Source organism: Mastigoproctus giganteus, chromosome 3 (assembly GCF_048544385.1).
Source record: "Mastigoproctus giganteus isolate SK-2022 chromosome 3, ASM4854438v1, whole genome shotgun sequence".
Classification (NCBI taxonomy): domain Eukaryota; kingdom Metazoa; phylum Arthropoda; class Arachnida; order Uropygi; family Thelyphonidae; genus Mastigoproctus; species Mastigoproctus giganteus.
Window position 1 is genome coordinate 127155792 of NC_143577.1, and position 16271 is coordinate 127172062.

Consider the following 16271-nt stretch of genomic DNA (forward strand, 5'->3'; position numbering starts at 1 on the left):
TGCCAAAGTTTCTCCTAATATATTAGCTATCTATGATGAATCAGTAATGCTGTCGTCATTCCAGTATAATACAAGGGGTGGTTGGTTTTTATATTTCTCATTCACTATTCCTATTTTATACCATATTATCTGTGTGGAATTAAACTCAATCTAGGAAGTTTGGCTGGCTTGTTTCTGGGTGCACTCGTGCTTGTTTATGTTTTAAGAGATTATCTGTTGTAGGGTTTCTTCGGAACTTTTGCCAAGCTCTGTTTTGTTGTCTTCTTGTTTACATGCAGCCTTCACTCCACCAGGATTTTGGGTGCACTCAAAAATGAGTGCAAATTGTGGGTACTGTTTGTTCAGATGCTTGTATTAAGGTATCTGTAACATGTTTCAGAGCTTCTTGCCTGGTTTTTCTTGGATGATTTGTGGATTAAATATTGCTTTAGTCCTTTGAAACATCGGGGTTTACTTTTGCCTATTTCCAAAAGCTTCAGTATTTCGTTACCAGCCATATTTGCATCAACCAAGACTAATTCTCTCTTTACTATTTTTAACACATAAACATTTATCACCTTTAGAAGTCAGTGTCTTGTTTGGCAGACATTTAAAAGATAGACCTGTATTGTCAACGTTGAATATGCCTTTTTTTTTTTTATTTTAGTAAAAACGGTTTCTCTCCAATGGGTAGCCAGCTTCGATTACAACTCACTTTCTCCAGAAATAACTTTTTGGAGTAAGCCATGCTGCTTTATAAATTTGTCCAGCCAACCAGTTCTGGCTTGTAATGTTTTATGCCCCAGAAAAGAAGTATACTCCATAGCCTCAAATTTGGCACTTATGCATATGTCCGTTCCGATATTCCCTGTCAGAGTCCTGGAAATTTGGAATCTCCTTTTTTTCAATCTTCTCGGGCTTAAAATCTCTCTACTTCATTTTGCCAAATTCATCTGCCTCTACTGTTCTCCCAACTCAAATAATCACTTGGAACTCTTTGCAACTTCACTTTCTCCAGTCCAACTTTGCTAAGTGAGGTAATTTTCCTAGGTGATTTTATAAAGTTCTCAACGCCAGCTGGCTTCCATTTTCTAGTAACAGAGACCCAGCTGGTTGAGATGCTGAGGCTTTTGCAATTACTAATGACCTCACACAGACTGTTCATTTACCTACCAGAATACCAGACAATCCTAACCACATAGCCAACATGCCTGGATCTTTTTCTCACAACCAACCCTTCTAAGTATACAGCTAATGATATTGCATAAAGTTTTAAGAGGATAGTCCAATGACTTCAGTAACTCACCCACTAGCAGCCATTATTTAAAATAATTTTGAAATCTTCTTAAAGTAAAATTCATTTCAATTGAGAAATTGGTATGTATTGACGCAGATTATAGCATCATATTCTTAATTAAGTAAAATGCCACCCTTCTAATGAGCAACCATCAAAAATGTACACATATGTCAAAATTATAACAAACTAGCAAATTTGCACTGGAAAATTTGCCAGTTTGGAAAGCTACGGTCACATTTCTGTTTGCTGGATAGAATTTAAGAAGTTCTGTGCACTACTGAATGTTGTCATCGTCACAACAAGTGTATGGAACTTTTGGGAAATTTCTCGACAACTAGCATGAAAACAATTAGTAAATAAAACTATCTTACCATCTGCCATACTTGCATGATGTTATCTTCTGACACTGAACAAATTACCCACGGCTCATTTGGATTCCAAGAGAAATCTGATATTTTTGCTGTGTGACCTCCATGAATGAACTGAAAGCATTTTTTTTTTAAATAAGTAAATTTCAAAATTAATGAAACAGAATCTATAAACATTGTATCTTAATTTAACACAAAAAATTCGGTACAGTTAATTCAATTTCAGTTTAATTCTCTGATTTGAATGTTATTACAGTGCAATAAAACATTCCTCTATCTAGATATGACTGCTAAGTGGCATCTAAGTGCAGCAATAATATAAATTAATAAATGAGACTGGCTATTTTCAGGAGTGGGAAATGCAAAATAACTCCAAACTGCTTATGTAGGAACTAAATTGGAATGACCTATAATATAAAGAAATACTATATTTCCTGCCTGCATGAAATATTTTTTCATTCTGGAAAATGTACTTGCATCATTTCTCCTAGAGATAAAGGTGTAATCTTTAATCTAGCCTTCTAATTTTTGTGAACATTGTTGAACTACACAAAGAGGACCATAATATGCTTATTATGATTCTCTTTGTCTCAAGTTGAGTCTACTTGCTGGCAAACAATTCATAAATAGAAAGATGCTGCCTAAGTTTTCTTGAGGAGTTAAGTCTAATATATTTTTAACACACTACCAAGCTAGTTTAAAAGAAAAAAAAAAAAAATTCCCCAGGGCCAAAAAATATTTAGTAAACAATTCTAAAATAAATATTCAAATGTCAGTGTTATGCAGTTTTTTTCACTTAAATTATCAAAAATGAGTTTTTTTTTTTTTTTTTGGATCTCACATATATGTGGCCCAGTAACTTACTTTTTTTATTTTTTGAGATTCTATTATGGCATACATACATATGAAGGTCATTTGTGATTAGTTTATTTCATGCTGCAATAAAACTAATCACAATAACTCTCAAATATTGCAATAAGTTTGTCAATATTGTTAAAGATTTTGTGAAAACAAGTTCATTAGCACGTCCCCATTATTATTGTGTTGTGTTTCTCCGCAAGTTTGTACAAGTGCTTTGTAAAAAAAAAAAAAAAAAAAATCAAAAAAAGCAATGGCTAAAAGAAGAGGAACTAAGAGAAATTGCTGAAAATCTTAGTAGTAGTTCTGAAGATGAAAAAGATTTAGACTCTGATGATTTGGTAAAAGATCCCTTTTACCCAGTCGGCATTTTTAAATATGATCAGTTACTTGCGTATTTTTTCTCATAGCACCTAGCAAATTTCATCACATGTAACAGTGGAGGCCACGCTTTTCAAAAATAATGTAAATTTCCAACAATCGTCAGCGCTATACAGCCGATGCAGCTCACACTGAAACAGTGGGTGCCGGCAATATACAATACACAGCAGTCAAAAATTAAATTTCACTGACAATACAGCCACTCCTTGACTTATGTAAGGATTGCGTTCCACAGAACTCTTTCATCTTCATTTCTAAATAATATTTTCTTTTCATTTCCTAGCACTGCCACAAATTGCACTTTCTGTGGTCGCTTTCCCTTCATCTCTGTAATAAGCAAATAGGAATGAAGAGAAGATGCAGAATTCGCACATTCAAGCTATCGGTATTATTGCAAATGCAATAAGATCAAGTTTATTACCCGTTTATAATTGAGTTCACTTTCTGTCACAGACATTCTCTCAGATATGCCAGACAAGCTGTACTTGATACCTGAGAGTCTAAAACGTTGATGGAACTAATATTCGAGTGACACTCAAGTCAGGTGGACCCAATTTCGGGGAGAGTTCGGATAGTTTGTGACAGCCAAATTCTATGCTTTAACCTTTACGATGGTGGGACTGTTAGTAATCATGGGTATAACCCCCATGCACAAGCACACAGTGGGTGACTACCCAGGTGTGAACCAACGTAAGCAGGAGTCGAGGCGTGGCGCCCACACCACATTGAGAAATGCCGCCCCTCTGTGTTACCAGGCAATACTAGGTGGTAGATGACTCATCAACCAGTGCAATACCACCACTTTGCTTATTGGAGGCTTGAAGTGGTGCAACCCATGTTTAGTCTCCAGAGCTAAGTTTCAGTCAACTCTTCACCATCTATTCAATCATGCAGTATGACTGATGACTTTGAAGGTTATAATTGACATCGTGGAGAGATCCAATCTTCCTTACATTTCAAGGTACAGCTCTAAAACAGTGTTCGCAGGCTGGACCGAACCTAGCGGTAACTCTTGAGGAGGCTTCTGAACCAGCACTAGCTGGTTCAGAAGCTTGCTACCTCTACTCTGCCAGACAGTGACTGCAGGGAGTCCGAGTAATGTGTAAGAACATACCGAGATGCTTGACATAAGGTGGCCTCATCGAGGCCACCTTATGAAAAGCATTTGCACATATTCTTACCAGGTGCACACCATATCCAAAAATTTCATTACTTTATACAGCATGCTCCCCCCCCCCACTTTTTTCTTACAATTGAATATACCATGAATTGTCGAATTAATACAGTAAGTTTATCTGTGAAAAGATCAAAACCTCCCAAACACTTCCTAGTTCATTTCACAAATATATGTCGTCTCAATTCTAATCTCAACAATGTCCATTTCCAATTGAAGTCTGCGAAACACCATGTACTTTATCTGACAAAATCTCAGTTATCGGTTGATTCAACTATTGCTCATCTCAGTTCCCAAATTGTTCGCTGTATAATTCCTTTCGCCTTAAAGGTGGTACTTGAGTATATGCCTGTTCCGATATTCCCTGTCAGAAACTTTGTAATTTGGAATCTCCTCTTTTCGATCCTTTCTGGCTTAAAATCTCTCTAACTCATTATGTCAAATTGATTTGTGTCTCTACAGTTTTCCCAACTCCACTAATCACTTGGATCTTTTCGACTTCCTCTCTTTGCAACTTGGCTTTCTCCAGTCCAACTTTCCTAGTAGGTAATTTTCCCTGATGATTTTAATGTTCACAATTCCAGCTGGCTGAGATGCTGAGGCTTTTGCAATTACTAATGACCTTGCACAGATTGTTCACTTACCTACAAGAGTAACGGACAATCCTAACCTTACAGCCAACACGCTTAATCTTTTTCTCACAAACAACCCTTAAAAGTACAAGGTCCATGTGAGTGGTTCTTTAGGCACCACAGATCATAACTTGGTGATTGTCTCTTCTCCGATGGAGCCTTTATCTCATGGCTATTCTCAACCTCATGTTGTTTGGCATTACAAGAATGCAAAATGGGATGACCTGCGAGATACCTTTTCTTCTTTTCCTTGGTCGGACTACCGTTTCAAAACTTCTGATATCAACGTTTGCTCAGATCATGTCAGTGAAATTATTCTTGTAGGAATGGAATCCTTTATCCCACACTCCACTTAAAAATCTCTTCCTTTATCTAAACTTTAGTTTTCCAATAAATGTGGTAAGGCCGTTCAGGAGAAGAATGTTGCGTATTGTAATTGGCTTGTTTCTAATTCTTCAGTTTCATTTTCTGCTCACAACAATTGTAAAGCAGTTATTAATCAGTCCAAACTATAGTGTGAACAGGCTACGAATAGAAAACTTGCTTCTTGCCCTAATGGCAGCCGAGCATTCTGGTCTCTTGCCAAAGCTATTGGCCGCAACTTTTGCCCATCTCTGCTTCCACCTGTCTCAAAACCAGATGGTTCTGTTGTCACTTCAGCCAAGGATAAAGTTGACCTGCTAGCATCCCATTTTACTTCCAACTCATGCATTAATGATCTATGTAAAACACTTTCCACCATTCCCAACATGCTCCATTCAATGCCTCCTCTGGTCTTCCGTCAAAAGGATTCTGACGAATCTTGATGCTAAGAAAGCTCCAGGTCCCGATGGTATTTCTTCACTTGTTCTCAAAACCTGTGCTCCTGAACTTACTCCTATTCCTTGCCGCCTTTTTTCACTTTCTTATTCTAAAAGTGTTTTTCCTTCTGCTTGGAAATTTGCTCATATCCAGCCAGTTCCTAAAAAAGGTGACAAATCCCTCCCATCTAATTATCGTCCCATTGCAATTACTTGCCAACTCTTAGAAACCTTCCATCTGATCGATGCTCTTCAGAATGGCTGTCAATGTCGATCTACTAGTGATATTCTGGCTTATGTTATCCATTTGTGGACTAATTCAATAGAAAAGTTCGGTGAAACAAAAGCAGTTGCTCTTGACATCTGAAAGGCTTTTGATCATGTTTGGCATAAAGGTCTTCTAAACAAGCTTCCATCCTATTCCAACCCTGAAAAACAAGATGCATGGTATTTCAGAGACTGCTGGGAGCCATTGCGGTACAAGTAAACACATGGGTTGTGTTAGGGTAGCTAAGAATAGAAACAGGTGCAGGTATACTTGCGTGTACACCAATGCTAGGAGTTTAGTAAATAAATTTGATGAATTTGAGGTATTGCTCAAAACATCGAAGGCAGATATTGTTGGGATATCAGAGACGTGGTGTCACACAGATATAAGGGATGCGGAACTGCAATTTGGGGAGTACAATGTCTAGAGAAAGGATAGACAGGATAGGAAGGGGGGAGGTGTTATGCTATTAGTTAAGAAACACATAAAAACCAAGGAAGTGAAGCCAGTCGACATCGCTGGACAGTGCAGTGTGGAGTCAGTTTGGTGTGACATAAACAATGGGAGATCAAAATTGAGAGTAGGAGTCTGCTATAGGCCTAATGACTCTGATGAGTATAATAAGGAACTGTACAGGGAAATAGAGTGGGCCAGTAAATCAGAGTGTCTTATAATGGGAGATTTTAATTTCCCAGATATTGACTGGATTTTGGGGGCTGGTTACTCACACACTAGCAGGGCTTTTGTGGATTTATTGGATGATTGTTTTCTACATCAGCATGTTCGGGAGGCAACTAGAGGGAGTAATACTCTTGATTTGATTATCAGCAGTGATTCTTCATGCATTAAGAATCTGCAGATAAATGAACCACTAGGTGGCAGTGATCACAGTGTGCTGAAGTGGGATTTACTGAAAGAGGTAACTACCATTAGGGGTAAAGGGAACGGTTATTGCTTCCGTAAAGGCGACTACGATGGACTGAGACAGTATTCAAAATGGGAAGCATTCAAAGAACTTATCTTGGAAGCTACTAGGCTTTACATACCAACTAAGAAATATTGTTCAAGGTTTAGGCCAAAATGGATGTCAGATGAACTAATGAGGCATATGGCAGAGAAGAAAAATGCATGGGATACATACAAATTAACACATGACACAGAAGCCTATGATAGATACAAGTTGATATGCAACCAAGTTACAAAGGAGGTTCGGCAGGCGAAGGCAGATTACGAGAAATCCTTGGCAAGGGATGCAAAGAAAAACAGCAAAGAGTTCTTTACTTATGTAAACTCTAGAAGGAAGGGGATGAATCAGATTGGTCCACTTGATATTGCTAGGTCAACTGTTGATGATCCTGCTCAGGTAGCTAACAAACTAAATGAATATTTTGCATCGACATTCACACATGAGGAGTTATTCAGCGAGGGGAATGCCAGAGGTGTATTCAACTCTAGCAGTAAGCTGCAGAATCTTGAAATAACTGGGAGTAAAGTGGAGGAGAAACTGTTGAAGATAAACACAAGAAAGGCACCCGGGGTGGATGGGATCTATCCAGTTATATTAAAGGAGGCAGCAAAGGAAGTAAACAAACCCTTAGCCATATTTATGAGAGCTTCCTTGGACTCAAAACCTGTCCAAGGACTGGTTTTGAGTCCAAGGAAGACCCATAGACTGGAAATGTGCAAATGTGACCCCAATTCACAAAGGTGGATCAAAGGCTGACACAAGTAATTATAGACCTGTGAGCTTAACTTCTGTTCCAGGAAAATTAATGGAGGCACTGGTTAAAGAAGCACTGCAGGATCATTTAGACAAGACTTCAGTTATAGCTCAGACACAGCATGGTTTTGTTAAGGGGAAGTCTTGCCTGACCAACTTGATTGGATACTATGATGCAGTCACAAAAGAACTGGATGCAGGGAATAACTTTGATATTATATACTTGGATCTTAGAAAGGCTTTTGATACTGTTGCACATGGAAGATTGCTACACAAATTGGAGCAGTGTGACATTGGAGGCAAATTGCTGCTATGGATGAAGGGGTGGTTGAGGGGGAGAAGACAGAGAGTGGTAATCAATGGACACTGCTCATCGTGGACTGATGTTATTAGTGGAGTCCCTCAGGGCTCAGTGTTGGGTCCATTATTGTTTTCTGTATTTATAAATGATATTGATGATGGTATATCGGGCTTAATGTCCAAGTTTGCAGACGATACAAAGGTTGGCAGGGTTGTCAAGGACACTACTGACACTATGCTGCTGCAACAGGATCTGGAAAGGTTGAGCAGATGGGCTGAGAGGTGGCAAATGAAGTTTAACATTGACAAATGTAAAGTACTACACATGGGAAACAGCAACCCCAGAGCAACGTATCAACTCTGTGGTACAACACTGACAGTGGTAGAGAATGAAAGGGACTTGGGGGTGGTTGTGCAGGCAGATATGAAGTTCTCTGAGCAGTGCAGACGGGCTGCAAGAGTAGCTCATGGAGTATTGTCAATGATATACAGGAATTTTTCCAGCAGGGATAAGGAGGTGATTATTCCATTGTATAAGGCGATGGTCAGGCCACACCTAGAGTACTGTATACAGGTCTGGAGGCCTCATTTCAAGAAGGATGTAGAGCTGCTGGAACGAGTACAGAGAAGGGCAACAAGATTAGTGAATGGAACAAAGGGGTGCTCTTACGAAGAAAGGCTTAAGTTTTGCAAATTACAGTGTCTGGAGACTAGGCAGCAGCGAGGTGATCTGATAGAGGTGTATAAAGCCTTGAATGGTTTAAGCATGCTCAATGCTGATGGAATTCTTCCTCTAGCTCAGAAAAATCACCTGAGAGGGCATAAATTCAAATTGAGGAAAGACAGATGTAGGATAGACGTGCGGAAATTTGCCTTTAGCCTGTGGGTGGTTGGTTGGTGGAACAGACTTCCATCCCTCGTGGTGGAGGTTGATAGCCTAAATAAGTTTAAGGCTCAGCTGGACAGGTATTTTGAACGAACAGAGGGGTGAAGTGGAAGTGGTTTTTTTTTTTTTTGGCTGATGCTGCATAAGCTTGCTTTCTTGCATCAAATGCCTCTACTAATGCTAATGCTATGCCAACTGTTTTTTGTAATTGGTTATCCAGCACTGGGAGTGATGGTAGATGACTCTCTGTCTTCTAAGTTCTCCACTAATGCTGGTGTCCCTGAATGTTTAGTTCTTTCTCCCACTTTTCCTCTTGTATATTAATGACCTTCTTCCGTTGACTGGAAATCCTATCCATAGTTTTGCTGACGATAGCACATTGCATCCCACTTTCCATTTTGAGAAACTTCGCCCTGCTCAACAGCTTTAACTTTTCAAATATCTGCTACCAATTCCCTAAATGCCGATATCCAGGTAATTCTCCAGTGACGCAAAGACAACTTAGTTGATTTCAATCGTTCTAAAACTCAGTCTTGTCTCATTTCTTGCAAAAAGGATTCTTCACTTCTCCACTAATGCTAGTGTCCCCGAATGTTCAGTTTTCTTAACTTTGGTGTCACTCCGATTTCTAGGCAAGTTGATATCTCTTTTGGGGATTATTCTGACTTTTAATCTCTCTTAGCACAAGCACATTGCAAATAATGCTTCCTCTACATCTAGAAAAACTTGGTTTTCTCTTTTGCTCTCGGCATTACTCTTCTTCCAAACAGCTGTTCACTCTGTACAAATTGCAAATCCCCCTACCATGGAATATTGTTCCCACATCTGGGGCAGTGCCCCCCCAAAACATCTCTCAGGATTCTAGATTCCATTCAGAAGAGGGCAGTTAGGTTAATTATTGACTCATCTCTAACAGAGTCTCTCCACTCACTGTCTCATAGACGTACTGTTTCTGCTCCATGCCTTTTCTACAGACACTTCCATGGGCACTGTTCTTCTGAATTGGTTTTTATAATTCAAAGCAGTCCGAACACGTGCCGCCAACATCCATTTACTGTCCAACTTCAAACTCACAGGACCAACTTTTCATCTTCCTCGTTTATTCATTCAACTGCCATTTTCTGGAACAACCTTACTTTATATGTCTTGCTTTATATGTTTTTGTTAATAAGGACAGCTGTTTATTTGGGAGAAATCTTAAAAAAAAAAAAAAAAAAACAGAAACTAATCGAGAAAATAGCCAGGGTTACTTCGCTTAATTGGAACAGCATGTCATTTAATCGGGGCAAGAGAGCGCAGTACCCTACGATTGTCTCCGAGAGTACCATGAGATTCGGTCGAAATTCTGGAGGTCACAACCATTAAATAAAAACAATTAGCAGTCACCTGTTTATTGGGCTTTTCTGTTAGTGAAATCTATTATAAGCGAACAGTAACCTCAATCTTACTGAATCTGCGATAATACAGACAGCTGGAATTCTGTGGGTTATTATGGTGAAATGTGTTTACACTTCCATTAAATCTTCAATCATATATAAAAATTATTTTTCAGATCTTTTCTTTATTCCTATTTTTAAAGCTTTGTAGCTCATTACTCGGTTCTCACTTGACCCATTGTGTTACTTGCAATTTGTGCGTGCCTGTGTGTTGTGTTCTTTGTTATCGATTGCTTATCTTTTTACTATTTTAAATTTTAACCTCTCCACCCACAAATTAAGCACGTATTAATTATTCCGATTACATTCTTCCGATTTTCAATGTATCATTTAATTTTTTAATTGGTAAGGTAATAAAGGGTAAATTTGTGCTTAATATATCTTTGCTTTTATAGCCTGTGAATAATATTCCTTCTCTTTTCGCTAATTAGAATCACTGTTTAATCGAATTAAAATTCAATTCACAAACGTGATCACAATGACTGGCGCTTAATGCATCGTATAGTGAATGGTACTTTACTATGTTGAGTTCGTCGTAACGTAATTTGATTATACAGTGAACAATTGTAAAAAAAAAAAAGGGGGGGGGGGGGGAAATACATTGCATTTTTAACTATTTACATGAAACTTCGGTTAATTGGGGCAGCCACTAATTGGGCCAAAATGCACTAGTACCAATGTGTGCCAAATAACTGGAATGGACTGTACTAAGTACTATAGGTTCTAATGTCTTGTCATGTTTGGGGTTTTCATAACAAAAAAAAAAGAAAAAGTCCACTCAACCAGAAAGTGTAAATTGTTTTTTTTTTGTTTTATGGTCATGACCTCCAGAAATGAGTTTTAGAAAGTGTATTTTCATCGTTATCTATGTTAACGATGAAAGTGAAGTGCATTCTCTGGCTGTAGCACATAAACCCTTCTCTCAGCTAATATCAGCGTTTTTAAACATGTTGGCTGTGTGTTTTGTTATTGCTGTGTTGTGCTTATTTAACGTAAATTTATATAAAACTAATACAATTTCCATTATAAAAGTGACATTTTAGAAATAAATAATTTAGTTATGTAGTGAAAATTTCAGCTTCTGAGGTCTTGGAATGAATTACCAAAAAAAAAAAAAAAAACACCCCAAAATGTGTTATTGGGTTCCGATTAGTATATTTTCCCAATTCCCCAATTTATTCCTATGGGATGCAACTATGTCAAATCGTGTGGCCCACCAATTTTAGCCTAGTTGATCTTATTCTACCTAAAATTTTCCCTTGTTCTTATTACTTAAACATTTGACATTTTTTCAGTCACTTCAATTTTTTCCATCCTGCGCCAGCACCACATCTAGAAGGCTTCAATCTCTTTTTGTTAGAATCTATATGTCTCTGCTGCATATAATGCCACTGGCCAGATATATGTCTTTATTATCCTCTTCATAATTTTTTTTGATATCTTCTGCCGTGCAACCAAGGACATTTATTCTTGAAAGATTGTTTTGCCATAGCAATTCTGGATTGAATCTCAGTTTGACATCAAATGTCCCGTGCAAATAACTGTCCCAGATACCTTCTCCATTCTTACTCTATCAATCTCAATTTGGACGGATATTAACTTTTTACCAATCAACGTTACCCCTTTATTTTTCATAACATTTATATTCATTCCACACTTCAGGGCTTTCTTATTTAGTGTTTTGATCATTTTTTGCAGTGTAGTAGAGCAACCTGGTATTATGGAGTGAACGACTCTGCAAAGTTAATAGACTATATGTACTTTTCACCTATTTTAATTGACACTTCTTATTCTCAAGTGCCTCCTTAATTATGACTTTGGCAAAAGCATTAAACAAACGAGGTGAAAGTAAGGACCCCTCTAACTCACTTCTTAACTTTAGCTTTTCCTGTTAGTTCTCCCCTCACTTTTATCACCGCATTTTCTCTTCTGTACAAGTCATAGATCAGTCCAATAATCTTGCATCTGATTTTCTCAAGCAACGGGAATAATTCTCTCCAGATTACTTGATCAAATGCCTTCTCGTAATCCACAAAACACACATAGAAGTTTCTTCCCAAGTTATACACTGCCTCACCCAACACTGAACATTCCAATAACATCTCTCATCAATCTGCCTCTTCAAAAACCACACTGTGAGTCATCCAGAAATTGTTCAACTCTCTACACGAACTTTGATAACTTTCTGCAGAATCTTGGATGCACGGGTAATAAGACTTATAGTTCTGTAGTCTTGGCATACTGCTGGTAACTTCTTCTTGGATATGGGGATTGTGATTGATGTGCAGAAATCCTACAGACAATGCTCATTGCTATATATCATCTCTATCAGTTCAAATAAGGCTTTCTTCAGATTTTCACCACTGTATTTTAAAAGCTCCACAGGAATGCTGTCAATTCCTGGCGCTTTGTTATTGCCAAGGGACTTTAAGGCTGTGTTGAATTCATCCTTCTTCATGTTTTCTTGTTCTTTTAGTGCCTCATTCCTCCATGTGTACATGCTTCAATCATCATAAAGTTCATCAGCATATCTCCTCCATCTTTCCTTTTGTTCTTTGAAGTTCAGTACTGTCATTCTTTTTTCATATTGCATTGCTCTCGTTTGGATTCCTTTCTTGTTAACTCTGATTTTTTCTATTTGCCAAGTCCACATGACTTTGTTGTTCGAGCGCTTCACTCTATTGACAGTTCGCTGCCCACCACTGTTTTTTAGCCTTCCTACAATCCCTATCAATATTCATTCTTCAATCTACGTTGGCCATTCAGTCTCCTCTGCTCATTCATTTTCTGCAGTAAGATATCTGTGATCCAAGACGTCCTCCTAATTTTTTCACTCTTACCCAAAGCCACCAATGCAACTTTACAAGTTATCTTCCTTGATTAAAGACTAATTTTGCTCTACAATGTTCGCAGTCAGCCCCGGCAGCGATAAAACTGGTCAGATCTTGAAACACATTTTTGCACTCTCCTGCCTAAATTTCTCAATGTTCCATCTTATGAATGATCTGAATCTTTGTCCGCTCCCAGACAGGGGCTTGCTTTCTTCATTTTGTTATGGTATCTCTGTTTAACTCATATGACCTTTGTGAATTGCCAGGATTCTTCCATGCATATCTTCTGCTGAGTGGTGCCTTAAACCACATATTTGCTACCATTAGACTCTCTTCTGTGCAAAAACGTTCACCTCTTGAGTTTCTCACACCCAGACCAAAATTCCCCACAGTCTTTTCTTCCCTTCTCTCTCTCCAAAAACTGCATTCCAATCCCCCCCCCCCATAATTATCATGTTGTTTCTTGATCTGGTTTTTCATATTATAATTTTTCATACGAGTTAGTTGTACATCTCAACTAACTCGTCAGCACTATTTGACGCAAATCTGACCATGATAAGTCTAGTTCCCAACGATTCCACATCTACTAGTGCTCTCACGAACCTTTGTCCTAATTACTGCCACTCCCCATCCACCACAACTTCCAGAATGCAGAACTTTATAGTCTCCATTTACAAATTCGCCTGCATCACTCCATCTCGTATCCGCCACTCCAAGCACATCAATACTATTCCTGTGCATTTCTCAAGTGAGTGATAGGGAATTCAAATTTTAATTGTGGTAAATAGGTAGCTCTAAAGTAAAACTACATAGCATAATATGTATCACTGCATTTAGGAATCTATTAGATAGTGTGGTATTGATTAATCTAAATTAATCTTAATAATTTCATTGTTATTCAATAGTACACAATACCATGCTCCAGATTAGAGCAGTAAAGCAATCGGCACAAAGTAACAGGAGTGCTGTGACGGGGGGAGGGGGGGGGACTTAGAGTGGCAATCCTCCAATTGATGCATCACAGTCCAAAACAAATATGCGAATTGTGAAATGTTTGGGGAACTTTTAACAGGAGAGACTGCTTCTACAGGAATGGAACTTAGAGTGGCAATCCTCCAATTGATGCATCACAGTCCAAAACAAATATGCGAATTGTGAAATGTTTGGGGAACTTTTAACAGGAGAGACTGCTTCTACAGGAATGGGATACACTTAAATAGAAGGGCATGCAAGAGTGTTTGCTGATGCTATTGAGGCGATAGCCATTCTCGCACTGCTTCTATTAGAATGAGCAGCAGCCAAGATTTGTTTTAGAGAAACTAAGAGTAATAACAGATGTATGTATACTTTCACGTACACCAATGCTAGGATTATACAGTAAATAAATTTGATGAATTTAAGTGGTGATGACATCAACGGTGGATACTGTTGGGATATCAGAGACGTGGTGTCACACAGATAATTAAGATAATTAACTGTTAATTAAGAAACACAATCTAAGGAAATGCATCCAATTGACATAGATGGACAGTGCAACGTTGTGCCAGTTTGGTGTGACATAAGTACTTGGAAAGCAAAATGAGAGTAGGAGTGTGTTATAGGCATAATGACTGAGTATGACGAACAATTGTACACAGAAGTAGAATGGGCCAGTAAATCAGATTGTATTATGTGGGATTTTAACCTCCCAAATATTCACTGGAACTTGTGGGATGGTCAAATCACAAACAAGCAAGGTTTTATGGATTTATTGGGTGATTGTTTTCTGCAGCAGCATGTTCGAGAGGCCACCAGAGGGAGTAATAATCTTGATCTGGTTATCAGCAGTGACTATTTGTGCATTAAGAATTTGCAGATAAAGGAACCACTAAGTGGCAATGATCACAGTGTACTGATATGAGATTTACTTAGAGATATAATTACTCTATCGGGGGCAGAGAGAAGGGCTTTTGCTTTCTTAAAGGTGACTACAGGGGTCTCAGATTTTTTAAATTCTGTCCAGTGGCACCAACTGATGACGTTACTAATATGAAATTCTAAATGGGAACCATTCAAGGAATTAATAGCGTAAGCCACTAGAGTTTTCATACCGATTAAGAAATACTGTTAAAGGTTTAGGCCTAAATGGTTGTCATATGAACTAATGATTCGTTTTTTTTTTTTTTTTTTTTTTTTGTCAGTTGTTGGTGCATCGGCTTCTGTGGCCATAATGCACCTCCCAAAGTTTTTGCATTTTACTCTGATCCCAGCCAGAGGCAGGATTCAAACTCATGACCTTTGGGTTAACAGGCAGGCACTTTACCCACCTAGCCAGCGCAGTCGACAATGAGACTCATGGCAGAGAAGAAAAATGCACGGGATGTATATAAATTATCAGGCAACACAGAAGCCTATGTTAGATATAAGTTAGTCTGTACTCGAGTTACAAAGGAGATTAGCCAAGTGAAGGCAGATTACAAGAAATCTTTGGCAAAAGATAAGAAAAACACCAAGGACTTTTATACTTATTTAAACTCTAGAAGGAGGAGATAAAGAAGATTGGTCCACTTCATATTGATGATTTGACTGTTGATGATACTAATCAGATAGCTAACAATCTGAATAAGTTATTTATTTTTTGTAAGTTGTTGGCGCATCGGCTTCTGTGGCCATATTGCACCCCCCCCCCTCCCCAAGGTTTTTCATTTTCTACTCTGATCCAAGCCTGAGGTGGGATTCGAACCCACGACCTTTGGGGTTGCCAGGCAGGCACTTTACCCACCTGGCTAGCCCAGTCGGCGCTGAATAAGTATTCTGCTTGTACATTCACACATGAATTCTTTAGGAAAGTGAAGGCCAGAAGCTTATTAAACTCTAACAGGGGGGAACTTTATGATTTTGTCATGACTGATAGCAAAGTGGATGAAAAATTGTTGAAGTTATAACTCGATAGATTCCATCCACCCCAGGTGGATGGGATCTAGTTATATTAAAAGAGGTGGCAAAGGAAGTAGGCAAACCCTTAGCCATAATTAGGAGAGCATCCCCGGACTAAGGGAAGTCCCCACGCACTGGAGATGTGCAAGTGTATCCCCAATTGACAAAGGCGAATGAAAAGATGACATGAGTAATTACAGACCTGTTATTTTAACTTCCGTTCCAGGGAAAATAATGGAGTTACTGGTTAAAGAAGCATTGCAGGATCATCTAGACAAGACTGCAGTAATAATTCAGACACAGAATGGATATGATAAGGGAAAGCCATGTCTGACAAATCTGATTGGATACTAAGATGTCGTTACAAAGGAACTGGATGCAAAAAGTAATTATGATATCATATTCTTGGATTTCAGGAAAGCTTT

General features: G+C 38.4%; 2 protein-coding genes across 7 annotated transcripts in view; one reads left to right on the top strand and one right to left on the bottom strand.

The window, feature by feature from the left end:
* LOC150088262 (acetyl-CoA acetyltransferase, mitochondrial-like) overlaps positions 1-16271 on the top strand; it is a 670540-nt gene that overhangs the window by 570683 nt on the left and 83586 nt on the right. The gene's annotated exons all lie outside the window — the stretch shown is intronic.
* The window catches only part of Caf1-55 (chromatin assembly factor 1 p55 subunit), a 406164-nt gene that overhangs the window by 13999 nt on the left and 375894 nt on the right, over positions 1-16271 (bottom strand). For all 3 annotated transcript variants that reach the window (XM_090369421.1, XM_090369420.1, XM_090369424.1), the window contains one exon: positions 1648-1758. In XM_090369421.1, the coding sequence (XP_090225547.1) occupies positions 1648-1758 (111 nt within the window). The remainder of the gene's footprint in view (positions 1-1647; positions 1759-16271) is intronic.